Source organism: Alligator mississippiensis, chromosome 5 (genome assembly GCF_030867095.1).
Source record: "Alligator mississippiensis isolate rAllMis1 chromosome 5, rAllMis1, whole genome shotgun sequence".
Taxonomy (NCBI): Eukaryota; Metazoa; Chordata; order Crocodylia; family Alligatoridae; genus Alligator; species Alligator mississippiensis.
The window spans coordinates 217,196,365-217,221,023 of NC_081828.1; the positions used below are offsets into that span (position 1 = coordinate 217,196,365).

Consider the following 24,659-nt stretch of genomic DNA (forward strand, 5'->3'; position numbering starts at 1 on the left):
GGGAGCCCATTCGGGGGGTTGCATCCGTGCCTCCGATGAGCCCCTCGCCGACACACTAGCTCTCCGGCCTCGACGCACCGGATGACAGATCATGCCTGGAGAAGCCGCCAAGGCTGAGGGGGCCGCGGTGCAGAAGGACCCCGGGGTCTTGCAAGCCGCTGACGCAGGTGAGGCCTCGGGGTCGCCCCTGGAGTTGGCAAAGTTGGCAGGTGCACGGCTGTGCAGGGGGCTGGCGGCGGGGTGGAGGCAGCGGTCCTGGCGGGGAGAAATGGGGGCGAAGGAGGGGGGTGGGATGGAGACACGGGGTGGGAGACGGGCCGTGGCCCGGGTGGGGAAGAAGGAGACTAGCGGAGGGGCTTAATGGGGCCATGCCGGGCGCCCAGCCCCGCGGAGCGGCTCGCTCCTCTCCTTGGCGTAGCCCACCCGCCTCGGGGCCAGGATGGGGGGAAGCAGGGAAGGACCCCCACCCCGAAGGCAGGACGTGCCCTTCCCAGGGGCGCGGGGGCCTGGATCCGTGGGGAAACCTCCAGGCAGGAAACTTGCAGCCTGGCCCCCGGCTCGCCTTTTCCCCCTGCGGGGGAGTGTGGGGACAGGGACCCCCCAGGCCCCCCCGCGTCTGTCCTCGTCCTGGCCAGGAGGAAACTGAGGCACGGCAGGGGGCAGGGACTCACCAAGGTCAGGGCAGTGCAGGCCCCAGCACCCTCCAGCATCGGGGCACCAGTGCAGCCGGGGGGGCTGGGGGGCCATTCCCCTGCCCCCATGGCAGCGGGGAGGCTGGGGGGGACGCAGCCACCGCCCGGGACCCTGCGGGGCCGTCCTTGCCCGGGGGTGACTCGGAGCCAGGTCAGGGAGGCGTCTTGCAGCCTTGCCCCCCCGGAGCTGCCCCCTGCACCCCGGTGCCACTGCCCCATGTCCAGCCCTGGGGTGACCAGGGACTCGGGAGGGCCCGCGCGGGTGCTGGACGTGTGCACGGCTCCTCCGGGGACGGCGGACAGGGCCGGGTCCCGGTCCTGCCCTGCCCACGGGGGCTGTTTCCTCCATGAGCAGGGGTAGGAGGGTGAAGGATGCCGTGATGCTTCATCCTGACAGCTCCCTTCCTCTCCCCCCGGGGACCACAGGCCGCGGCATGCCCCCTGCGCCAACAGGGCTCGCACACGCCGCCCAGCTGCCTCCGGGCTCCTCTAAGGAGGGGAGCTGGGTCAGCGCCGTCAGGGTTAAACCCCCTCGGCATAGCTGGGGGGCTGTATCCCCCGTGATGGGGGCAGGCGAAGTCGCCCCACTGCGCCGGGCATCGCCTGCGCTCACGCCAAGGGGCAAGGAGGCATCTCTGAAAGGCTTGTGGCCTCCAGCTGCAACTGGGGGGGTCAGACAGCTGGGACTCCTGGGTGTTACCCTTAGCTCTGCCCCCGATTCCCCACCCTAGGCGAGCACGCTCTGTGCCTCAGTTTCCCTGGGCGTCGCTGAGGTTTAGCTCCCGCCTGCTTGGTCTTGGACATTTTAGCCAGCAGAGGTGGGGGCATTGCCAACTATGAGACCCAGGCGTGCACCAGCGAGATGGGTGGGGGCTTGGGGCCCGCGTGCATCTGTTTGTGCGAGGGTTTTGTGTGCGTGTCCCACAGACAGGTGCAATGGCCCGTGTGGGGGCCATGGGTGTGTCTGCCTGGGTACTAAAGGCGGGGGGTGTGGGCAGGTGTACAACGGTGTGCACGTCTGCACTAGCCACATCGCACACCGTGGCGGCGGAGCGGGGGGCTGGCCTGTGTGGGTGGGTGTGTGCCGGAGCCTGTTTGTTCTGGCATCCGTGTGCGTGCGAGCCTGCGTGCCGGGTGCACGGCAGCGTGTTGTCTCCACCGTGGTTGTGCAGGCCTGCGTGGGCACAGAGGGCCGGCGTGTCTGTGCATCAGCGGCCCGCGGGGTGCCCGTGTGTACATGCGTGAGCCAGGGCACACGTTGGGGTGGGCACATGGGTGCTGGGAGGTGCCCGCGTGCTCCGATCATGCGGATGAGAGACGGGCCTGGGGTCAGTGGGTCCCTGGCACAGCGATGACCGTCTCCAAACCCCCCGTGCAGGGTGGGAGAGGCAGAGGGAAACCCGGCTCCCTGCAAGAGCGGCCAAGGCGGGGAAAAGCCCCCCCGTAGCATCGCCCCGCCACGTGGGGCATCAGGCGGATGGGTGGATGGCAGCGCCGCAGGCGCAAGGTCCTCCCCTGCATGCAAGCAAACAGGAGACGTCGGCGCTGACGGCGTTAGTATGACCTAGATGCAGAAGAGGACGGTGGGTTAGACCGGGATGGGTCGGACGTGGCAGGCAGGGGCAGACGTATCCCGCAAGCCAGGGCGGCCCCGATGGCCAACCCCCTTTTTGCAAATCCCTGCAAAGAGAAACCCGGATGGTTGTTTCTTTCCAGAGAAGTCCAAGAGTAGAGAGCTGTGGGGGGAGCGGGATATAACCAGCCTCCCCCCATCCTGCTGCAAATCCAGATGTGTTGGCCATGGGCAGGAGACCCCACTTCTCACTGCCCCAGGTCCCTTCCGCTTCCCCCATCTCCTGCACCGCAGGCAAGACATCCTTAGAGAGAAACCCCGATCTCCCAGGCTTTCCTCATCCGGCTATGCCCAACCCAGGCAGCGCCGAGGCCGCTCCGGCAAGGGTGACATTTTGCAGGCCCCAGGAAGTTTGAAGGGGAAAAACCGTGGTCGCTAAAACACCAGCGGCACAATAGAGGCTGCTCTGTGTGGATCCGGCAGAAATAAAACAAGTCATTGTGTTTTATCTGCTGGATTTGCAATAGCAGCAGCTCACCCGAACGGCCAGCCCGGCACTGCTGACGCCACGGCCGGGCGACGGGGCTGGGGGCAGAGCCACTGCACGCATCTAGGGCCCATGTTGTGTTTTGTAGCCGGGCTGTCCTGCCTAGAAAGGGTGAATCCCACCCCGTCGGCCCTGCCGGGGCTCGGGGCTGGTTGGGCGCATAGCTTTTAGAAAGACGGGGCAGCGCGAGCAAAGCCACGGATGCTGGCAGGGGGGTGAGCAGCAGGGCTTGATTGTCAGCTGTCTCAAAGCCGGAGTAAACCCTTGCCCCATTTCTTTCCCGGACAACAAAAGCCCGGCGGCACTTGCCCCAGAAGCGGGTGCGAGACCCTCGATGCCGGCACCGCTCCGCCGGGCATTACAGCGCCTCGCTCCCGGGCACGGCCCAGGGGCTGGAGCAGACGCACGCGGCTCCAGATCAGGACAAACCCACTTTCTTTCCGGTGCTGCAAAGTTTGCCGGGAAATGGCATGCATTTCCACGCCACGCCGTCTCGCACCATCTTGGCTGACGTCCCTGAGACCGTAGGCCCACGGAGGAGTCACGGCTCGTGCCACCGTTGGTGACAAACCACGGAGGGAAGGACGTTGCTCCCCGCGGCAGAGAGAGGGCTCCCCACAGCTCTGCAGGGCGGAGGGGAGGCCTCCTCCGTGCTTCCCAAGGCTGGGTAGCCCACGGGTGATGGCTGGAGCTGCTCAAGCCAGAGGGCACGCGTAGTGAACGTCTCGTTTCTGTTAGCAAGCGCCGAGGGATGCAGGACCCGCCGTCCCCGCCGCTAGCGCAGCCCCAGCGCCATGCCTCTGCCTCCTGACCTGCTCCAAACCCCACGGCATAAACCCCTGACCTGCTCCATCCCAAACCCCACATTATAAACCCCTTGCGGACACCGATCCAGCTCCATCCCACTCCTCTGCAGGCCAGACCCCTCCAGATCCTGCTGGCAGCCCATCCCTATCTGGATGCAAGTCTCTCCAACGTGGGTGACCACCACGGTCCCCAGGCACCTCGCCTTGATCCCACCTAAGGCACCTGGTATGGGCCCAGGTGCAGGAGACGCGGGTCTGGCTCTGGCTCCTTGCCTTTGCACTTCAGCTCCCGGCACGCAGAAAGGAGCCCCGAAGCGTCCCGTGAATGCAGCCCTTTAGACCGCGGGGTCTCTTGCCAGGGGGCCGTGCAGCACCGAGTGCCGTGGTGGCGGCTCTCACGCTGTTGTTACCCAGGGACATACAGCGAGGGCCCCTAAAGGCATCTCTCCCTCCATCTACTCAGGGGGTCGCAGGCAACGGGGCAGAAAGGGCCGTGCGGGCAGCCCGACGGGGCAGGACAAAGCTGTCTCAAGCAGGCCCGGTTGTGCCGGGGCGGGGAAATCCTGCGGGATTAGCAGGGATGAGAGCCACCAGCCTGCCGGCCCCATCCCCCTTCGCTTCCCCGGTGCAGGGCGCTGCTCCCGTTATAGCACAGCACAGCTTAAGGGAGCGGCTCTCTTCCCCAGACGGGGGCACGGAGCAGGACAGCAGACTTCCTCGACAGGCCTGCCCGGGCCATGTCGAGCTGTCCCCTCACCCCATGCAGCGACGGGCACCAGGAGACCGAGCAGAGTAAGGAACCGGCTCGCCGAGCTCCCCCGAGACCACTCGGGAAAGGTCGCCGTCTTTGTCCTGCCTTCACCGCAGAACGTGCACGTGCATTTTGTTCCCACCGTTGGTCAGACGGGCGCTCGCTCGTGCGGGAGAAGCTGCCTTTGGTACCCGCTCCACCCGCCGCAGCAATGCAGCCACTTCGGGGGTGCAACGGCACCGCTGCACCCCACCACGGTTTTGGTCAGAAGACGCCCAGCCTGCAAAACCCACCAGGCCTGGCGTAGTCCAGCCTGCAAGGGAGGAAGCCAGCTGGCTGGACGCCCCTGACTGTCCCATGTGGGGATGGCAACCCCTCAAAGCTGCCTGACCCCCAAAGCGTTTCACTAGCGATGATGTGAAGAGGGTCCCGGACGCAGCCAGGTGCATCCCCCCTGCATCACAGCCTGGCTGGCCTGCGGCGCCGGGTGCAATGGCTTTGGGGCTGGGCAAGCAGAGGTTTGAGCTAGGGAGGTTAAGAGGCTCGAGAAACAGGCCAGTTTGCTGCTCTGCTTCATCTGCTTTGAGGGCAGGAGGTAGACTCGCCGCTCCTGAAATGCAGCAGCACCGTCGGACACTGGGGAGGAAGGTAGGGAACACGCTAGCGGGAAATGCATGCACCCGTGGCCCAAATCCTGATCGGGCCCAGCCCTAGGGAAGGCTCCGAGCTGAGCCGAGACCTCCCCCATCGTGGTAATACCGACTCCTTCATGCCTCCTACTCCGTCCCCAGCCGTAGAAAATGAGGGGGCTCACCTGTCATGCCAAGCACCCTGGGCCGAGCAGCACCCCATCCTTCGCAGTGCGTTTGGGTCTATGCCCCTTTCTTTCCACACCGTGACGCCAGCAGCCGTACCTCCCGGGCCCCAGCGCACCAGGGCTTCTGCTGGGAAATCATTGCCCAGCTAGCAGCTCCTCCCTGCTCTTCTTCCAAGGGTCTCCCCAGTCTGGCAGGCTTCCCAATTAACACTGAATTCAGCCCACCTGCAGGCATTCAACCTCCACACCTCAGCAAGCTGCAGCCACCTCTGGGGTGGAGCACAGCAGCTGTCTCCCAGGCCAATTAAAGGAGGAGGCTGCACCCCACGGAAGTAGGGAAGGGGGAGTTGATGAGGGGGACTGGAGGGACCTGCTGGGTCAGCAGCTCTGCCACACTTCCAACAGCTGGATCACAGAGCAGCGTGGCATTTAGGAGGTCTGTGGGGGGCAGAGGCTTATTTAAGTCCTTCTCCAGCAAGTCACCAGGGAGCAAGCCATGTGGGGCTGCTTGTTGTAGGGGAGCTAGAGGCACCCCAATGCCCAGGAGGGTGTCACACCTCACCTCCGCCAGCATCTCTGCCTCTCACTGGGGTGCATGTGCATGGAAGGGGAGACAGGGAACATGGCCCCTTGTCATCCCCTCCCTCCCCAGCCCCAGGTGCCTGCAGCTGCCCCATCAGCCCCAGCTCACCATGCTGCCCCCCTTTCCTTCTGCACAGGATCTGCATGCAGGGCACCTCCAGCTACACCCCCCATTTTTAAGACACTAATAGGCAGAAAAGCAGCACAACCAGGCCTAGACAGACTACAACACCACCACAAAAAAAAGCAGCAAGCCCCCTGTGTCTTATATACACTAGGGCTCCAAGCCCTGCCCCCTTTCTCCCTCCCAGAAGACATTGCAGCCCCGGTCCCTACCTGATAAAAGCAGGTGTGCTGGCTCCTCTCTGAAGGGTGCTGGGGGTAGGGGAGGTTTCCTTAGGGTGGATTCAGGGTATGGTGTAGCTAGAGATTTCCATCTTTGTTTGGTGCTGGGGTCTCTGCCATGGCCCTAGCCCAGTCCCCGGGCCCTAGCCCTTCCCTCCAGCCTCAAGATCTTCCCCGAGCCTCACACTTGCCTGCCTTAGATGCCGTGAATGCAGCAGATGCCCAGGAGCTGCAGGTGCCACCGGCCCCAGGTAAGCAGCAGGGCCTGTGCTGGGTGCTAATGGCTTGGTTAATGAGCTCTGGAGGCTGCTTCCCTCAGAGCCCCTGGCTTGTGGCAGCAGCTGTGTGGGGTGGAGGGTCTCCCAGCTCTGGGGTATATTGCAACCAGGGCTGGGTCTTGGCTGGTCTTCCCTGCCCTGGGCACCCCTTGGTGGGTGCCATGGGTGGAGGCTCTGTGGGGAAGCCTGCCTTGCTGTACCTGGGCTGCATTGAGGCTTGTGGCTCTCCACCTCACTAGGGTTGAGTCACCCCTTGGAAAGCAATAGAGCGATTCTTTTGCAAAGATCTCTATCTACCCCTGGGCGTGCTGTGTTAACACTAGGGTTTTCCTGTTTGATGTGTCTGGGTTGCACCTGTGCATCATGTGGTGCTGTGTGGCACCCCTGAAAGGGTCTCAAGGCAAGGCTGCTGCAGCCCCTGGCTGGGCTGGGTGGTCAGCTTGGCTCCCTCGGGCTAGCAAGCCCTGCCTCGAGCTCTGGAGAGCAAGGGTCTCTGGAGTCTGGGGCCTGGCTGAGGTCCCCGGCGCTGCCACTTGCTGGGTGGGGTGCACTGGTGCATGGGGTTGGTGCCCGCTCGGCGCCAGAGGCTGGGCAAGGCTGCACCTGGTTTCGGAGGAGCCTGGGGCTGGGGGAGCTGGCCCTCGGGGCTGTGCGCCGCTCGGTGACGTGAGCCGGCTCGGCTGATCCTCCCTGCCGTGCGCCCTGTCCCGGGGCTAATCCCTGCGCAGGGAGATGCTGCGTGTGGGGATTAGGGCTCCCCTTGGGGCGTCACGGCTCTAAGCTCCTTGCAGCCAGGCCGGTTGTCTCCATGTGTCGTGGGCGGCGCATGGGTTGCTGAGCCCTTGAGGGGATTTGCACCAGCTGGGGTTGGAGCTGCCTCCTCTCCCTGCTTGTTGCCAGCTGTTGCGGTGTCCGGCAGGGTGCCCCTGGGCACTGCCAGGCTTCTGCAGCCTGGCAGGAAAGTCTGCTCTCTCCTGGAGCTGCCCCCAGATGCCAGGCTTGGTGGGGAGGGGGGGTCATGCACCTAGCCCCTCTGCTGCTCCAGGAGATGGGCAATTCGGGCTTCGTGCTAGGACCCCCTTGCAGAGATCCAGAGTGCCGGTGCTGTGCCTACAAACCAGTCGGGCTCAGGGGAGACAAGGTGCTTGCGTGCCCATGGAACAAGGTTACATGGATGGGGGGCACATAGTAATTGAGGATTGGGATTGATGCAGCCCATAATATTGCAGCAGAGCTGCTTGGAGTCTCTGGTACCAACATCTGGATGTCCTCTCCATCCCAGGTGATGGTTCGGTACCAGCCTAGTCACTGATCTGAAGTGCCCGGGGGGGGGCAAATCCAGATGGAGCAGATGCCCCGTGGTGGGAACGTGCCCTGGAGGCCCAGGGCTCGGGCATGCGCAGCCTACGGCTCAGGGGAAGGTGGAGCTGCAGAAATGCAGCAGCAAGCCTGGTTGACCTGCCCAGCAGCCAGGGCTGCAGCTGGGCGTGTGCCCACCTGTGCTGGTGGTGACTCACAAGGCAGCCCCATGCACCCTGCAACCCTGGCAGCTCTGGCATGAAGGTGGACATGGTGGAGGGGGGGAGCTGGCAGGGCTGGCGCTTCTCCAGGCAAACCCAGTGGGGTTGTGGCAAGATCTTGACCTCGGGTGGTGTCTTCCAGACAGACTTTTAAAGCGTCCGGAAAACCCACTCGTGTAAATCACGCTGCTGGAGTGCAAAAGACTGTGATGTGTACAAGCGCCCCTAGCACTGGGCTAGGCTGGGGTTCTGCCCCCATCCACTCGCTTCATCCCCTTTGCTATTGCCCTTGGCCTGGCTCCTAGTCTGAGCAGGCTGCCCCATGCTGCAGGAGCCCCTGGTGCCCCCCTCTGAGCCCAGCTGCTGTGGGTAAGGGAAGAGGGAAGGGCCCTCGCGCCTGCTGCGGTGTCTCGGAGCTGGGCAGGGGCAGCCTCTCGGCTTGCATATTGGATGCGCTTCCGCCAGCTAATGGCTCGCTGGCAGGAATAGTGTCTCAAGGGGCGCGGGGCCGTCTCTCCGGCTTCTCGGAAGCAGCCATCCTGCCCGGCCTCTGGGGCCGCCGGATCGATAGGCGCTAGCAATGGAAACGCCATCCGCCAGCCCCCGCCCCAGAGGTGGCTGCAACTGGGTGAGCCGAGATGCTCCTGATCTAGCTGGATCGTGGGTCAATAAAGGGGCCACTTGCTCATCCAAGACCTTGTTTGTCTAATCGAGTGCCTTTCCAGTAGCAAGACAGTGGCTATAGGGAGCTTAGCTGTGGGCTGCTGCCCTGCTGTCCATATGCCTCCATGGTGCCTCAGTTTCCCTCGTGCCCCTAAGGCTTAGCTCCAGGGATGGACAGTGCAGCTTGCCTGGATGTCGATGGTGCGCATGCTCTAGGGACCAGCAGACTCTGGGATAGATTAAATGACTTGCCTAATCTTATAGGGAGCTGGGAATGGCTTCGGACCCTCCTCTGCTACAGCGCTAGGCCTTCCTCCCCGAGCCCTGTCCCTCGGCACCAGGGGATAAGCATATTGTTGTCTCTCGACAGGCTCTCCCTATAGCTTGTAGGGCATCGGAGCTAGTCACAGCCCCAAGCTGGACATCTGGCCGCTCGGTGTCACAAAGGTCCTTCGCTGTTCTCGCTCAGCCCTGGCTTGGACGAGCGGAGCTGCTAGTAGCTTCTAATCACGTGGGTTTTCTAGAGAGCAAATCCCCGTGTTGAAGGCCCTGGGCAGACACCAGCTGTGCTAGTATTAAATTAGACTGGGATAAGCGGTGTGTGTCCAGTCTGTCTGCTCCTATCGTGGTATCAGAAGAGCTGACCCACTGCAACGTTAAACCCCAGCAAAGCCAGGGCTGGGGTTGCAGAGGGTAGCTAGCCAGGTAAGGGCTGGATGCCAGCAGCTGTTCCCCTTCCCTCTTTGAAAACAGGGGTGTGGGATGGATCCCTGTGGCTTGCACAGCTCCTTCCCATCATGTGGATAGAGCAGGGAAGCTCAGGGTGTTTCTATTTGATTGCCTAATAATTGCAATAATTGAACCTTGTAAAGTTGGGGTGGGCTTGCCTCTGTGCTCGGGGTCGGACCAACGCTGCATTTGGGGTCGAAGGCATGTTATCCACTGGTCAGATGGGTATGGACTGGGGGGTTACCCTCCTTTGTAGTGGGGGCACGGCCCTCTTCCTTGGATCTCTCCTGTATGTTAACAACGGCTTGTAAAAGCTAAACGCTGGCTGCGGCGGTCCCCCTGCGGCAGGGTCGGGTGCGATGCCTGGCGCGGTGTTGGGGCCGATGGTGGTTTTATGAAGAGTTTAGATGATGTTTGTCTGGGGTGGTTTGGACAGGGCTGATCCTGCCTCGGGCAGACCCACAGAGGTCCTGTTCGGCCTCGCTTCTCCCCAACTCTGGACACGCAACCCAGCTGCCCGTCCCTCTGCGTCTCCCCTCCCCGAGGGGCCAGGGATGGTCCTGCCCTGCCGCATCCTGCCCGCCCCGTCCCCTCGTCGGGGCGTTCTCCTCTGCAAACAAGCTGGGGCTGCGCTCATGGGGGGGACATCCAGAGCAAGCTGCTGGGTCCGCTTGCAGGTGGTGCTGGTCCCACGACTGCTGGACCTTGGGGAGACCCAAGCCTGATCCTTCCTAGCCCAGGATCCCAGGAGCCGATGAACTACACAGTAGGGAGCTTCAGTGTTGGAGGGTGTTTGGTGGGTTTTTCCCCCCCAGGTTTCTGGGCCAGGAAGCAATGTGTTTTGCTGCTTTGGGGGCTGGGGTTTGCGTGGCTTTTTCATTTAATTATTATTTTTTTTTCCTTCGGAGGCATTGGGTGCTGGCTGCAGATGGCAGCTGGGTTGGGCCAGTGCTGCTGCTGGGACTCGACCCCAGAGGGTCTTGCCTCTGCTCGGGGTCAGAGCGACATTGCATTGGGGTCAGGAAGAAAGTTTCCCCCCGGTCCCATTGGGATGGACGGGGGTGGTGGGGTTTGCCTTCCTCTGTAGGGGCCTGGCATCTCTTGGGTACGGTTGAGCACTCCTTGCAGCGTCGGGGCACTGCCAGCCTTTGTCGCCCTGCTTTACCTGTGCCAGGTTTGGGGCTTTCAGCATCTTGGAGCGCTCGTGCGACAGGGCTGATGGCAGGTGATCAAGGGCTTGGCAGCAGGGTTTGGATGGAGACGGTCCTGGGGGCTGATTTGGATGCAACCTCCTGAAGGCCCTGCCAGCCCGATCGGTCCATGATCCCGTGAGCAAGAAACCTTCCCTTCCTGTCCCAAACAGTCCTGCAGCATCTCTCTCCCGCAAGGATGTGGGAGAAAGGGGGCACGTTTTCACCACGGGACACAGCGGCGCGGTCTCGTAGATGGCTCCAACTCCTCCCTCCGGTGCTGCCATGTCACCGGCTTCCTCTCCCTCGGGAAGGCACTTGGGTACCCTCACCCCAGGTCTCCACCGAGCTGCCAAGATGGGGTCTACCCTCCCGGGAGGCTGCTGCAAATGCACTTCCATTTGGACTTGTATTTGGTGGGGCAGACACGAGCAGAGCACCACCGCAATGCAACCTGGCCTGCGACTAGTGGAGGTGCTCAGGCCCCCCGGGCTCGGGCAGGGGCTGCTGGGGGGTCCGCAGACCCTGGAGAGTGGGAGCGCAGGGAGGAAGCAGGGCTGCGGGAACAAAGGCAGCGCCTGTTCTGCATTTGGTGGGGCGGTGTCCACAAAAGGTGGTCTGGTCCCTTCGGGGCGCACGTGGACACAGACCGAGCCTTTGAGGCCTCACAATGCCGCTGTCCGTCACGTGGCGGTATTTTTTCCCCCACCCCCTGACGGCAATCATCCCTCATGAATAGTTGGCTGCAAACTGCTGAAGTGAACAGCTTGCGAACAAAGGCTGGAGCCTGTTTGTATGAACTCCTGGGAAAGCCTGTGAATAGATCCCAGCTGCTAATTTGCAGGGCAGCAAGGGCTAGAAACCCCAGCAAACGCTGCCTGCCCCCAGCTCCTTACTTAAAGACTGGGGGTGGGGGCAGCATGGGCATGAATATTTTTGGCTGGTGTTTCACAAACAGAAAACAACCGTCTCTTGCCCATCTCGTCACGGCTCTCCAGCACTTAATTTGAGTGTTTTATCCAGTTTTCCAGCACTATCGGTTACCAGGAAGAGTCTGTGCTGACTGGTGATTTAACGTACTTCCTTGCACATAACCCCCTGCCCCTAAATATAATGCACTTCTTTTTTATTTTTTCTTTTATTTTTCCCCCCTCCATTCTGCCTTTCAAAAACAAGGTTTTGCCAGTTTATGGTTGCCTAGAGCAGGGACAGAGCCTAATCTTCAGCTGATTCACCCTCCCTTCTGTGCATAACTAAAGCTGAATCCCTAGCTGCTGCTGCAGGCTGGTCTCCATGGGTGGATCTGGTTTTGAGAAGAGCTAAGGAGGCAGTGAAGCAGAGACCAGGAGCAGCTAGCAGACGGCTGAATTGCCCTAAGGAAGGTTTTGCCAATCCAGCTAACGTCAATGCCAACGAACCATTACATCCAGGGACTCCTTCAGCTGTCTGAGCAGTAGTACCACAGCTGCCGCCCTACGGAGCAGGATCCAGCTAGGCTGCTTCTGACTGTGGGCAGAAAGTTTCCTAATATGCCCCCCATTTTGGGGGTCCTGTTCCTTTTTTTGGGGGGGGAGAAGGTGCATGTTATATGTACGGAAAATACAGTAGCGGCCACATTTGACCTTGCTATGGGCACTAGAGACCGTATGAAACTGGAACCAGGTTGTGCCTTTCCTCCTTGCAGCACGGTGCCTTGGTTTGGTAGCTCGTGTCTAGGAGATGTATGAAATGACTCCTCCTGGTGCAGAGGACAGGCTTTGTCCTGCGAATGCCTGCCTGGGCGAGAATAACGCTGCATAAAGGCTTAGGTCTCTGGGCTTGCTTCTCGGAGGAAGTGACCACAGGGACAGGCTCCCCAGAGAGGTGGTGGGCTCCATCCTTGGAGGTTTTGAAGACCTAGGCTAGACAAAGCCCTGGCTGGGATGATGTAGCTGGAGCTGGTGCTGCTTGGAGCAGGGGTTGGACTAGACGTGACCTCCTGAGCTCCCCTCAACCCTCATTGTCTGTGACTGAGTGGTTCTGCATAGCCCTGGGTTTCCAGATCCAGATGTGGACGGCACAGACTGCATGTGTGTGGCCTCGACTTGCCAGCTGGGACGTGGGAGTCCAAACTGGGCTGGCTCCCAATGTAGAAGGATGGATGTTTGCAGGGGATACCAGCTCGAGGCAGGGGGTCCTTGCTGTTGCTGATGGACAAGCCCTGCCGGCCCAGGGTGAGGGAGGGAAGGCGGCTTGGGGATGAAGTGATTGGGTAGGGGTGGGCTGATTGTAGGAGGGGGTGACGCTGCCTCGGGGGCTCCCTGGAGCTGGGGGGGGCTCCATGGTCTCTAGTGCCAGTCTGGGGGAGTTGGGGTTGACTTGGACTTGTGCATGGGGCAGCTGCACAATGGAGACCTCTCCTTCCCCGTGCATGCCGTGGTGCAGTGTCGGTGCACCGGGGGCCGTGATCCCTGGGAGGTGGGGGGGAGTGGAGGGGGTTAACACCTTAATTGGAGCCTTCGTCATGCTGGGAAAGTCGTGTCAAGCTCTTAAGTCGCTGCAAGCCGAGGAGACTTGGCCCCCTACGCTGCAGCCTGCTGGACTCATGTCTCCTGCTCTCTCCCCAGATGGATCCGGCCACGCGTCCTGCGCCTCCACCCCCAGCGAGGACACGGTGCCCCCCAAGGCCATGATGCCCCTGCAGGCCTCCCCGACAGCCGACTCTGATTGTACGCCCCACGGCACCATGGACCCCGGCGTCCTGGCCTTCCTGCCAGCCAAGAAAGAGGACCGGCCGCAGCCCGAAGGCGCCAGCTGCGACGCCGCGGTCGGCAGCAGCGCGGCCGGCTTGACTGCCCTGACCGAGTGTGGCCAGGTCCTCCTGGAGACGGACCCCAAAATGTGTCTGGCCCCCAAGGGCTTGCAGGAGGCGCTGGCCCTGGACATGCCCGACACTCGGATAGTGATGGGCGAGGAGACGCGATGCAGCAGCGAGGAGGAGGAGGCCGGTGCCGAGCTGCAGGGCTTGCTAATGGGCGCCAAGGCCGAGGAGGTGGCCGCGGCCGGAGGGGAGTCGAGGGACCAGGAAGACCCCGGCTCGGAGGCGGCGGGGAAGCTCCCGCCCCAGGCGATGCCGGCAGACTGTCCCTGCCCCGTACCAAAAGCCTCGGCTCACGGCCCCACGTGCGCCAGCCGGGAGACGGGAGAGCTCGGTGAGGAGCTTGCGGACGTGCCGCTTTCTCAGGGTGAAACCACGGCTGATGTGCCTTCCCCGTCCCCCGCGCCTGCCAAAGACCCCCCTGACGAGGTGGCCGGAGCAGAGCTCCCGCAGGCCAAGCCCGCCGGCGGCCTGGACCCCGACCTCTACTTCACGGCCCCCTCCACGCCGATCAAGACGGTGTTTTCCCACCTCAAGCACCACCCCTACGCCAGGGACAGCCTGAGCGAGGAGCAGAATGACATGGAGAACGAAGGGCTCTGCTCGCCGCCCACCTCCCCCTCGGGCTCCTACATCACGGCCGAGGGGGGCAGCTGGGCTTCCTCGGGCACCTCCAGCACGTCCCCGTCGTGCTCCCCCAACTTGATGGCTGAGTCGGAAGCCATGGAGACCCCCGCGGTCTACGGGGAGTCGCTGGAGGAGCCGGCGAGGTTCCCCACGAGCTCCTGCCAGTCCCCCGAGGAGGAGCAGGAGGAAGAAGAAGAGGGGGACGTGACTTTTGATAGACTTTCATCTGGAAATGCAGCTCCCCTCTCGCTGCCGGCCGAGGAGGAGGAAGCTGATGGTCAAACCACCCCAGAAGAAGAAGATGAGTGGGACTCTGAAACTGCTACCTCTGTCTCCCAGGTCCCCTCCAAACTGCAGCTGGAGATGTCAGGCGAGCGGCTTGTGGCTGAAGAAAAAGCCTTTGACTTTCAGGGAGGAGAGCCTGGGCCCGAAATGCTGCCCGTGAAAGTGGACATCCTCACTTTGGGCCAAGAGGATGCCAGGCCTGCCGCCAAAGAGCCCGCGGCAGGCGGCTGCTCGCCCCTGGCTTTCCCCGGGCTGCACTCGGAGTCCAGCTGCTCCTCCGAGGCGGAGACGCCCAGCAGCCTGCAGGCAGAGACCACGGCGTCCTCGGCCGAGCTGCCGTCGGACTTCACGGAGAGCACGGACAACGACCACATGATCCCTGCCGTGCTGCTGCCCTTCCGCGGCAGCCTCCTCTTCGAGGCGGAGTCGATGGAGATCACGCTCTTCCCGCAGGGCGAGGTGGCGGAGAACGATGTGGTGTACGGCGTGGAGGACGACGACAGCACCTCGGCCTCCTTCCTGCACTCGCTCTCAGAGACCTCCATCAACGAGGGCGTGGACGAGTCCTTCGCCTACCAGGACGACACGTCCCAGTCCTCGGACTCGGCCTCCTACAACGGCGAGGAGGACGAGAAGCTGTACAGCGCGGAGCAGTACGCCGTGGTGACCGACCCCACGCGGGAGCCCGGGAAGCCGGCTGCCCCGGAGGACTCGGAGAGGGGCTCTTCCCCATCAGGCAGCGAGAGCGAGATGGAGACCTCCTCCGACGCTTCGGACACCGATGAGGAGCGCGTGGCCTTCTCGGCGCTGGACCTGGAGCCAAGCGGGCTGCACCCCGCGGCCATAGAGCTGCAACTGGAGGGCGACGAGGTGGAAGGGCCGGCGAAGAGAGAGGGCGAGGGGGAGAGGCCGCCGTCAGTCCCCAGCAAGGACGTTCCTGAGTTGATCACGGTGCTCGCACCCGTTGCTGAACCAAAAGCAGCCGAGGAGCCTTTGGAGACTGTGACCCCGTCTCCGAGACCAGCCAGTGCCATGGGCCCGGAGGAGCCACCTCCGCAGACCAAGTCTGCAGACGGGGCGGACGACTCCCAGGCTGAAATGGGTTCCTCTTCCGAGAGCTCCTTGGGACAACAGTCCTCGCTGTCCGACATGCAAGAGGCCCTGGAGAAAGGGCTCCCCAGCGCCGGGGAGTGCCTGATCGCCTGCTTCGACACGGACGAGGAGGCTGAGTCCTTCCCCGGCCTGGAGAGCGCGGAGCCGGGGGTCCAGCTGGCTCCGGCTGAGCCATGGGAAGAAGAGGAGTCAGCGCCTGCTGCCGGGCAAGCCGGCGATGCACCCACGGTTGACATCGGTGCCAGGCTGAAGGAGTCTGAAGCCCGGCTGCTGGAGCTCCTGGACCAAGACAGCACCTCCCCGGCAGGCACGAGGCAGTCGCCGGAGCCTGGCAAGGATGAAGGTCCTCTCCAGGCCCTGCTGGGAGCCTCTGAGGCGGCGGTCTTGGAGCAGCCCGAAGTGTCCCGAGCTGACCACGAGCCAACGGGCGACAGCTCAGCTGCCTTCTCCTCCTCTGAGGAGCTGGAGGAGGCCTCATCTCTAGACCAGGTCAACAACAACGAGGAACGTGGGGAGCTGTTCTCGCCAGCCGAGCTGGATTCCCAGCCGCCTCTCGTGCCGGATGCCACGCAGCCCCACATGACCCCCAGCAGCCAGGGAGACCCCGTGGCTGTGCTTGAGTCGACTTTCCCTCCCGGGGAGCTGGCGGAGACCCCAGCCTTGGACCTCCACGCAATGCAGAAGGGGCTGCAGGAGCTGCAGAGGCAGCTGGAGAGCGGCGACGCTTTCCTGCGGCCGCTCGGGAGTGGGCTGCCACGCCTGAGCTCAGAGCAGGAGATCGAGAAGTACGTGAGGAGCTACTTCAGCACGGCCCAATTCTCCCCGGCTGCCTCAAATGGCACCGAACCAGCACCGAGTCAAGAAGCCGTGGACCCGGAGCAGGATCAGGATGCCCCCACCTTGCTTGGGCTGTGCTCGGAGGCGGGAGAGACCAAAGATGCCACCTCGAGAGAACCTCCCCTCCCCGCCTTGCCCGGTGACCAGGCACCTGATGCCAACGGCAGCCTGGACCTCGGGCCAAGCGAAGAAGAGGAGCAGACAGTGGGAGCGGATGAGGTGTCTGAACCTTGTGTAGGACCAAAGCATAGCGCCTCGCCGGCCCCTGCAGTGGAAGAGCTCCACCCGGCGGAGGGCGAGTCCGTGGACGTGACTGAGCTGGAAGTGGTGGATGTGGGGGCTGGCCATGATCTGGCAGCCAGCTCTGGCTCCTCTGCCTCGGGAAGTGAGGAAAGCAGCCAGACGGACTCGGTTTCTGCAGAGGTTTGCCCCCCGGCGCCTGGAGACCCATGTCCCATGGATGACTCCTCCACCCCAGCCACCCAGGGGCAAGCACTACAGATGCCAGACACTGGCAGCCTAGAGATGGACATCCCCGACACCAGGGATGGCACCATGAGCCCGCCAGGAGCCCTTGGTGAGCATGAGCCCAGCACCGAAGACGACCTATCGCTGTCGGACCAAGACCTGTCTCTCTCCATGAGCTCAAATGAAGCCCTCAAAGGGGTGCCAGAGCAGGTGGAGACCCCAGAGAGAGGAGCTGTGGCTGGGCCTGGAGACCTCCCCGACGGAGAGAGATCTCTGCCCCAGGAGCTGGCTGAGGACAGCTCCCAGCTCCCGGAGCCTCTGGAAGAGGAGGTTGCTCCAGATACGGAGCCAGGGCAGGAGGAGAGCGAGAGTCTCAGTAATGCCCCAGAGGATGAAGAGCTGTGCTCAGAAGCCGCCTCTGAAGGGGTCTGCCTCACTGACGAGGAGCGGGAGGGCAAGGCTGTGCCCCCAGAGATGCCCTGGGAGGCTTTGGAAGGAGATGCAGCATCGGAGGGGGGCTCCTCGGCCTTCAGCGACGACCTGCCCAGCGAGGACTCCCTGGAAGGTGGGCAGAGCCCGAGCCCCACAGCTCCCCACATCGGGGCAGGCGAAGCGCCCGCCCCGGGCAGCCCACAGGAAGAGTCGGATGTGACGGCATCCTCCAAGGAGTCATCCCCAGAGCCCCTGGACACGTCTCAGTCCTGCGCCCACACGGACTCCAGCTTCTTCACTGCCCCCGAGGAGAGCGCCGGGGACAGCGCGGGTGAGAACACCTTGCTGGCCCATGAGGCGCCGGCCCTGTGGCACGAGGAGACGCTGCTCGCCGATGCCTCCCTCCCAGCGGTGCTGGAACCGGAGCACGCACAAGGCAGCACGGCCTCTCCCCAGCGCTGCCGCAGCCCGTCGGAGGAGCCCAGCCCCTCTCCTGAGCCCTGTCTGGCCGTCAGCTTGCACTACTCCTCCCTCCCACCGGCCCCGCATGCCGCAGGCATGGAGCACGTCTGGCTGAGAGCCTCCGCCCCAGCACCTGGCGAGCCCCCGCTGCCACTGCTGTTCACGGCTTCGGAGCGGGAGATCTACCTAGGGGAGCAGCCCCTCGCGGACACCGGAGCCCCCAGCCCAGAGCATCCCGGGATGATGGAGGTGGAGGAAGATGTCGTGGAGGTGGAAGCCGGACCCCGCCCCCTCAGTGCCTTGCTGCAGGACCCGGCCGTGCTGGCGGCCTCCCGGAGGCTGGAGGAGCAGGAGCAGATCAGCAGCATGCTGCAGGGCTCCTTCGGGGACCTGAGGGCTTCGCCGCGGAGACCCGGACCCCCCTTGGCCGAGAGCAGCCCGCTGGTGACAGAGGCACAGGGGGTCCTCGCCAGCCTGAAGCAGGAGGTTTTCGAGAGCTCTTCTGGCAGCTCCACCCCTGTCTCCCTGGAGGCTGCTGAAACCCAGGAAGAGGTATTGGAGGCCACGGGCCCTTATCACGCCCTGGAGAGTGCGACCATGGAGGATGCAGCTGCTGCCCAAGTCCCCGAGGAGAGCATCCCAACCCACGAGGAGCTGGAGACTGTTCCTGAAGCTCTGCCCGAACCCCTGGAGTCTGCTGAGGAAGCAGCTGGCGGCGAGATGGTGATGGCACTGGAAGAGCAGCCTGTGGAGGAAGACTCCTCGCTGCCCAGCGAGGCCCCCTCGGAGGATGAAGCGACTCAGGAGACCTCGCACGAGGCCCAGGAGGAGTCGGCAGAGCTGGAGGAAGAGGAGATGGAGAGCAGGAAGGGTCTGGAGGAGGCCGAGGGAGCCCAGGCCCCCCCTGAGCCTGCCCCGGCAGAGCAGCTGCTCGTGGAAGACCAGGAAGCCCAGCAGAGTCAAAGGCCCTCGGATGCAGTCACACACCTGGGAGAAGAGGAGAAGCCCCCGAGCCCCGATGCACCCAGCCCGACGCCGCTGGACCTCTCCGCAGAGCCCGCGGCCGACTCTCAGCCGCCCCGGTCTCCATCGCCGGAGCCTTGCCCGAGCCCTGCTGCAGCCCCCGGGGCCGAAGCGGAGGAAGCAATGGAGGAGGCAGCAGCAGCTGAGTCTGCCCCAGAGCCTTGCCCCAGCCTAGCACCTGCCCCCCTGCAGCCGAGCAGGCTGGAGCCCGCGGCACCTGAGCCTCATGCCGTGGAGGCGCAGGAGCCCTGTTCCCCACCGCCGGCCGCTCCCCTCCTGCCAGCCCAGCTGGTCTCTCCGGAGCCAGAGCCATGCCCCGGCCCGGCCCGGCCTGCCTCGCCCGGAGCCACCGGACAGGAGCCTCCTGGTCCTCCGTGCTCCCAACTCATCCAAGTGCCTCCCGCCCTCCCGTCTTCGCCGCCTTGCTCCAACGAGCGTCTGCAGGGCCCGCGGGACACCTCGGGGCTCCCCATGGCCAAAGCCGGCTTGGCCGCGCGGGACAACCAGCCTGCACCGCTGGACTCCAGGAAGCGCTTGGAAGGTACCGTTTTTACCCCCCAACCTGTGCCAGCCCCCTCGTATGGGCCGTGCCTGCCTTTGCACCCGATGTGGGCAACTGGCACCACGGCTTCCTCCAGCCCACGTGAGCCAGGGCTGGCTGGTGCCCCCGTCCCCCTCCAGGGCCACTCGGGACCACCACCCTGCTCCCGCCAGCTCGCCAAGGATGCCGTGGTCCCTCTTGCAGGGGCTCAGCTCTCCTGGCCGGTCTCCAGCTGGGCAAGCCCTGTTCTCCACGGGTCTCTGACCCATCCCAGCTGGTGTCGTCAGGGGCCTCTTGTTCCACCCCAGACAGCTGCATTTTGGGCTAAGGGGCTATTGCAAAGGGCGTGCAGCTGCTTGGACCAGGGGACCCTCCACCCTGACCCCACGTGGCTCGAGACACACTGGTGCCCAGGCCGAGACCTTGCACTTGCTCAAAGATACACCTGCATCTCCCAAGGTCGACAGCCCCCTCTCTCTCCTGTCCTTGGCCAGCCTGATGGCTGCTTGTGGGGTTCAGCCTGGACTTGGCCACCGGGGCTGTCCTGCCCCTGGCCTGGCTTGTTGAGGGGTGAGGACAAAGCTTGGGGGGGCTAAAGGAGGTGGCAGGACACCCCTGACTGCAGCTCCCCCTTCTCCCGCAGTGCTCGAGAACCTGGTGCCGCCAGTCCCAGCCAAGGACAAGCTGCCCAGCAGCAAGGATCCCCGTGGCAGGCGCCCGGTCCCGGGCAGCAAGGAGCCCCGGGGCAAGGAGGTGGCGCCGGCAGAGGAGAGGCGCGCTCCCCGCAGTGCTGCACCCTCCGAGTCGAGCTCGTCCAGCGAGGGGGAGCTGCCCTACCGCTGCCCCGAGATCGAGAGCCTGCGCGAGGCGGCCGGCATAGCGATGCTGGAGGACAAGAAGCCGCTGGCAGTGCCCAGGGGCCGCGAAGCCAACCACAAAGGTGGGGGAAACGGGATGGAGCTAGCTGCCCTCGGGGGCCCATGGGATGGGGGAGCATCCTCTCTTCCCCAGGCTGTGAGCTGATCTCTGCCCTGAGTTTCTCCAACCGGGCCTGGCTTGGCCACAGGGGGCCGGGTGAAGCGGTCGGTTGCTGCCCCCTTCAACCAGGGCTAAACAGGGGTCTCGGCTCTCCTGGGTCCCAGGTGCCCGCTCTCCTGGGTGGCACTAGCCTTGCTGCTCTGCCCCATCGCCGTGGGCAGATGTTGCCTAGAGCTGCGTGGCTGCACCCTCGTGGGAGAGGAGGGAGTACCGGGAGCCCCGGGGCTGGGTCGAGGTCCCCACTGCAGCCCCGCCAGCTGTCTGTGGTCTCCGTGAAGCCACGGGCACAGGGAGCCCTTGGCCACCATGGTCTCCTTCCTTCCCCAGGGTCCTGCAATGACTCGGAGAGCAACGAGGAGTCCATCCCCGAGCTGGAGGAGCCGGACATCTCGGAGCCCCGGACGGTGCAGACTCAGGTACAGCCGGGCACCGGCCTCGGCCTCCTAGCGCTGGCCCCGGCTAGGGAGGGACCTCGCCAGCTGCACCCTGCAATAGCCCGGAGATGGTCTCGCCATCCTCTTGCCTTCAGGCTGGAGGGGAGGGAAGGGGCTCTCTGGTGCTGGCTGTCAGCACCAGGCAAGTCTGTATTGGACCCTGCCTGGTCTGTAGAGGGTGAAACCCATCCCGCAGAGGTGGCTGAAACTCCCCTGATGAACATGGGGGTCCTGGCTTACCCTCACTGGCTTCTCTGGATCCAGGGAGCAGCACCCAGCTAGTAGAGGCAGTCCAAGCCCCTGGGTTGCAGCTGCCCTGGGTCTCCCCTCTTCTTGGGATGCCCCCTGCCTTGCAGAGGGGTTTCCTCGCTGGGGTCCACGGTAGCCCAGACTGATGCCCTGGTGTGTCGGGTGGCAATGGTGGGGCCCCGCGACAGGCCAGCATCTTGGCAGCCTCCCCACTGCCCTCAGGGCAGGGAACCCAGGGTAATGGGAGGGGGCAGGTCTCTGGTGCCAGGGGATGGAGCCGCTCTCATGGGGGCTCGTGTCCCGCAGGCCCAGCTCACGCACTCAATGGGCACCGGGGAGGAGACCATCAGCAAAGCCAAGCAGAGCCGCAGCGAGAAGAAAGCCCGGAAGGTCAGTCCCGAGGCTGGGGGCAGGGGAGGGTCCCCCGGAGCTGGGTCGGGGTCCCACCCCACCCTATCAGCTGCTTTTGGGGGAATGGTGCCATGGCCACCTGGAGCTGGGAGGGGACAGGAGCAGGCAGCCTGGTGAGACGTCGGATCGGGGGACCAGAGCTGATGGAAGACCCCATGGCTGGGGCAGGGACTGCTGTCCAGCGGCTCTGTCCGGCTGCAGGACCTGGGCTGTCCTGGCATGGGCTGGGGAGAGCACGGCCCACAGTGCATGGGAACAGGAGGTCCTGGGGGTGGAGGCCCTGGTGCAACGCCCCATGGCTCGGTGTCCCCGCAGGCCATGTCCAAGCTGGGGCTGCGGCAGATCCACGGCGTCACCCGCATCACCATCCGCAAGTCCAAGAACATCCTCTTCGTCATCACCAAGCCCGACGTGTTCAAGAGCCCTGCCTCCGACATCTACATCGTCTTCGGGGAGGCCAAGGTGAGTTCGAGCTGGGGCAGACCCTTGTGGGCCGCGCTGGTGGGAGGAAGCACGTGGCCTGACCAGGAGCTCCTGCCTGACCTTTCCCACTGCTCCAGGCCTGGCACCAGTTGTGCCAAGGAGGCTCCTTGCAAATGGAGTGGGGGCCAGCACAGGGCGTATGGGACTGATCCCCAAATAAAGCCAGCTCTGCTTTGATGCTAGCAACAGAGGATGGCTCAATTTTTGCACCTGCAGATTCAATGTCTTCATGTAGTGCTGGGTAGCGGCTACTTCCTCGCCCCCTGACACCCATTGACTCCTGTTCTGTTTTGCTTTTCCCCCCCTGCTCCCCTTTGCAGATCGAGGACCTGTCGCAGCAAGTGCACAAGGCGGCGGCTGAAAAGTTCAAGGTGCCCATGGAGCACTCGCCTCTGATCACGGAGACGGCCCCTACCCTCACCATCAAGGAGGAGAGCGAGGAAGAGGAGGAGGTGAGACCCTGGATGGGGGTGGCCGGACTTGGTCCCTGCACGGTAGCCTGGGACGGGCCCTCTAGGCTCCCTGTCGTCGTCCTTCTCCCCCAGATGTGCCACCAGCCTTTGCGTTAGCCCTGGCTTCCAGCGAGGACCAGCCGGGCGCCCATCTGGGGAGGGGCAAGGACTCCTACAGACCTCCGGGATCTAGGCAGACCCTGCAGTGCCCCACTGGGACTGGTCCCTTCTGGGTGGGGGGGTTGCCCCGGGACCTGTGATCAGGGAGGGGGGAGTTCAGCTCCGGGCGCTGCCCCAACGGTGCTGGAGCTGGGCAAGAGCGTGAGCATTTCCCTCCTTCCCTCCCCACGGCAGGTGGATGAGACGGGGCTGGAGGTGCGGGACATCGAGCTGGTGATGGCCCAGGCCAATGTGTCGCGACCCAAGGCCGTGCGGGCGCTGAGACACAACAACAATGACATCGTCAACGCCATCATGGTAAGGGCAGGGGCTGGCAGGGGGCGGGGGTGACTCGTGGCTTGCTGCCCAGGCGCCCATTCCCTAGAGAGGGAAACTGAGGCAGGGAAGGCCTCCAGGTGTGGGACCCCTGCAGCCCCCTGACCCTCTGGTCTCTCCTACAGGAGCTGACGATGTAGCGGCGGTGGCGCCGCGCCCTGTATAGCTGCACAGTTCCTCCTCCTCGTCCTCCGCGAGCCGCCCCCGCTGCTCCAGAGCCGCACGCGCTGCCCGGTCCGGTCCGGCCGCCTCTGCCCTGCTGCTCAATAAACGGCCTCGTGTATCACTCCAACGCACATCGCCTCCTGCTCTCTGCGCGCCGTGGGGAGCCGGGCTGGGAGCAGCAGGAGCTTCCTCCTGTACTGGCAGGGACTTGCCTTGCTCCAGGGGCTTTGGCTGGGTTGAACCCCAGTGCTGCAGCAAGGCCAGAGCTGTGGGTTGGCAGAAGCCCCCTCTCACCTAGGGAAGGATGGGACCCATTGCTGCCTGGTGCTCGGGGCAGGGCTGGTGTGCGACCCATGGAGGGGGTTGTTGGCCCATGGTTGCTTGTGCCCCCCTTGCTCCCTGCCACGTGCTGAGCACTGCTTCCACCCAGGCTGGCCAGCTCCAGCTCTGAGCTGCACAAACAACCTCTGGCAATTCGGGGAGGGCAGGGACGGTGCTGATGTGGCTCCCAGGTGGTGCTGAGCCCACAGCGGGGTGCCGGAGCCTACTGCAGGCAACACCGCACTGATCCCTGTAGCAGCTGGTCTGGGCTAGTCCCTCGCTGCAAGCATTGAAGCTGCAAGAAGCACAGGCCTGGCTGTGCCCTGCGTCCCAGTGCAATGAGCTGGGGGCACTCTGGGCACTTGCTCAGCACCATCTTCATCTCGGGTGCTGCTCAGGCCCTGCTGGAGCTCGCCCCCGGGCGGATGGGGAGAGGGGAGGTGGTATCACAGTATAGAGCCTGGGTGCTACGAGTGGGCAGTGAGGCAGGGACAGGGCCTGGCTGCTCCATGCCCAGGTGTTGGTGGGAGCTGGCTGTTGGAGGCAGAGGTGAGTACAGAGCCCAGCTCCTGCCCGAGGTGCATGGCTCCTTCCTGCCCTATGTCCCTCCTCCCTGCGCTCGGGGCTGTATGTTTCCCGTTGGGCTCTGGCTCCTGCTCACTGCCGTCTCCTGGGGCAGGACCTCCTGGGCAAGGCCAGGTGGGGCTCGGGGCGTGTGGGAGGGCTGCTCGCATAGTCATGCCAGGCCAGGATCCCTGGGAGGGGTGCTGCCCAGCACCTGAGGGTCTTGCAGCAAGTGTCGAGCAGGATGTGTTTGATGAAATCCCATTTCAGCCTCCTCCCTCTGTCTCGGGTGTCCATCTCAGGTACTAAATGACCAGCTCTGCCTACATGACGGAGAGGAGAGGGCTCTAAGCAGTGCCCTCATGGCATGAGGGTAGGAGCGTCAGCCCCCATCACTCCACCAAGTAACTAGTGATGCTTTTTAAATTGATTGGAGGTGAGGTCAAGCAGGGGATTTTAAGGGGCCTCCATCTCACGCTCGCTCTCTCCCTTGCAACGCATGGACACACCAGGAACTGCCTGCCTCCAGAGGAAAGCTCACTCAGCCGCCGGATGATGCTTGTGAGTAAACTACTGGGGGAAACGATCTAGAGATCCAGCTTGCAGTAATGCAGATGTGTTGTCAAAGGCTACCCAGCCACACTGTGTTTGCTCTAAAGTTATTCCTTAATACAGCTCTATCCTGTGCCCTTCCCCAAGCCAACCCTACGTGCTAAGAAAGTTCTCCGCTGTACCAAGCGTGGTGGACTTGCTGGGAGAGGGTTCGGGCATGCCTTTTTTTTTCTATTTCCTTGGCTCAGATGACCAAGGGAGGTGACTTTTTTTTGTGCTTCAGGCTAAAGGAAGCCCCCCAAGCTCTAGCAGTGGGTTAAGCCTGCGTACCCCAGGCGGCACAGGGCCAAAGATGGA

At 63.6% G+C, this 24,659-nt stretch overlaps 1 protein-coding gene across 3 annotated transcripts; it reads left to right on the forward strand.

Moving 5' to 3' along the window:
• LOC102570032 (NAC-alpha domain-containing protein 1) lies at positions 1–22,996 on the forward strand. 3 transcript variants are annotated; one of them, XM_019482981.2, is made up of 9 exons: positions 1–167; positions 13,100–19,138; positions 19,782–20,078; positions 20,504–20,592; positions 21,166–21,249; positions 21,586–21,732; positions 22,074–22,205; positions 22,560–22,682; positions 22,826–22,996. In XM_019482981.2, the coding sequence occupies exons 1-9, from the start codon at positions 92–94 to the stop codon at positions 22,838–22,840; spliced, it is 7,002 nt and encodes a 2,333-aa protein (XP_019338526.2). In that variant the 5' UTR covers positions 1–91; the 3' UTR covers positions 22,841–22,996. The 3 variants fall into 3 exon arrangements, with proteins under 3 accessions (XP_019338526.2, XP_014462786.2, XP_019338525.2); XM_014607300.3 differs by lacking the exon at positions 1–167 and adding an exon at positions 5,992–6,364; XM_019482980.2 differs by lacking the exon at positions 1–167 and adding an exon at positions 5,992–6,364 and having other exon boundaries at positions 21,172–21,249.
• The last annotated feature ends 1,663 nt before the right edge of the window (positions 22,997–24,659 follow it).

Excerpts from the sequence above, each read along its gene's own strand:
- LOC102570032 (XM_014607300.3), top strand. The coding sequence starts at position 6,232 with ATGGCCCTAGCCCAGTCCCCGGGCCCTAGCCCTTCCCTCCAGCCTCAA. Across the intron at positions 20,079-20,503 it reads CCGCGAAGCCAACCACAAAG|GGTCCTGCAATGACTCGGAG; the intron begins GTGGGGGAAACG and ends TTCCTTCCCCAG. Across the intron at positions 21,250-21,585 it reads GCGAGAAGAAAGCCCGGAAG|GCCATGTCCAAGCTGGGGCT; the intron begins GTCAGTCCCGAG and ends GTGTCCCCGCAG.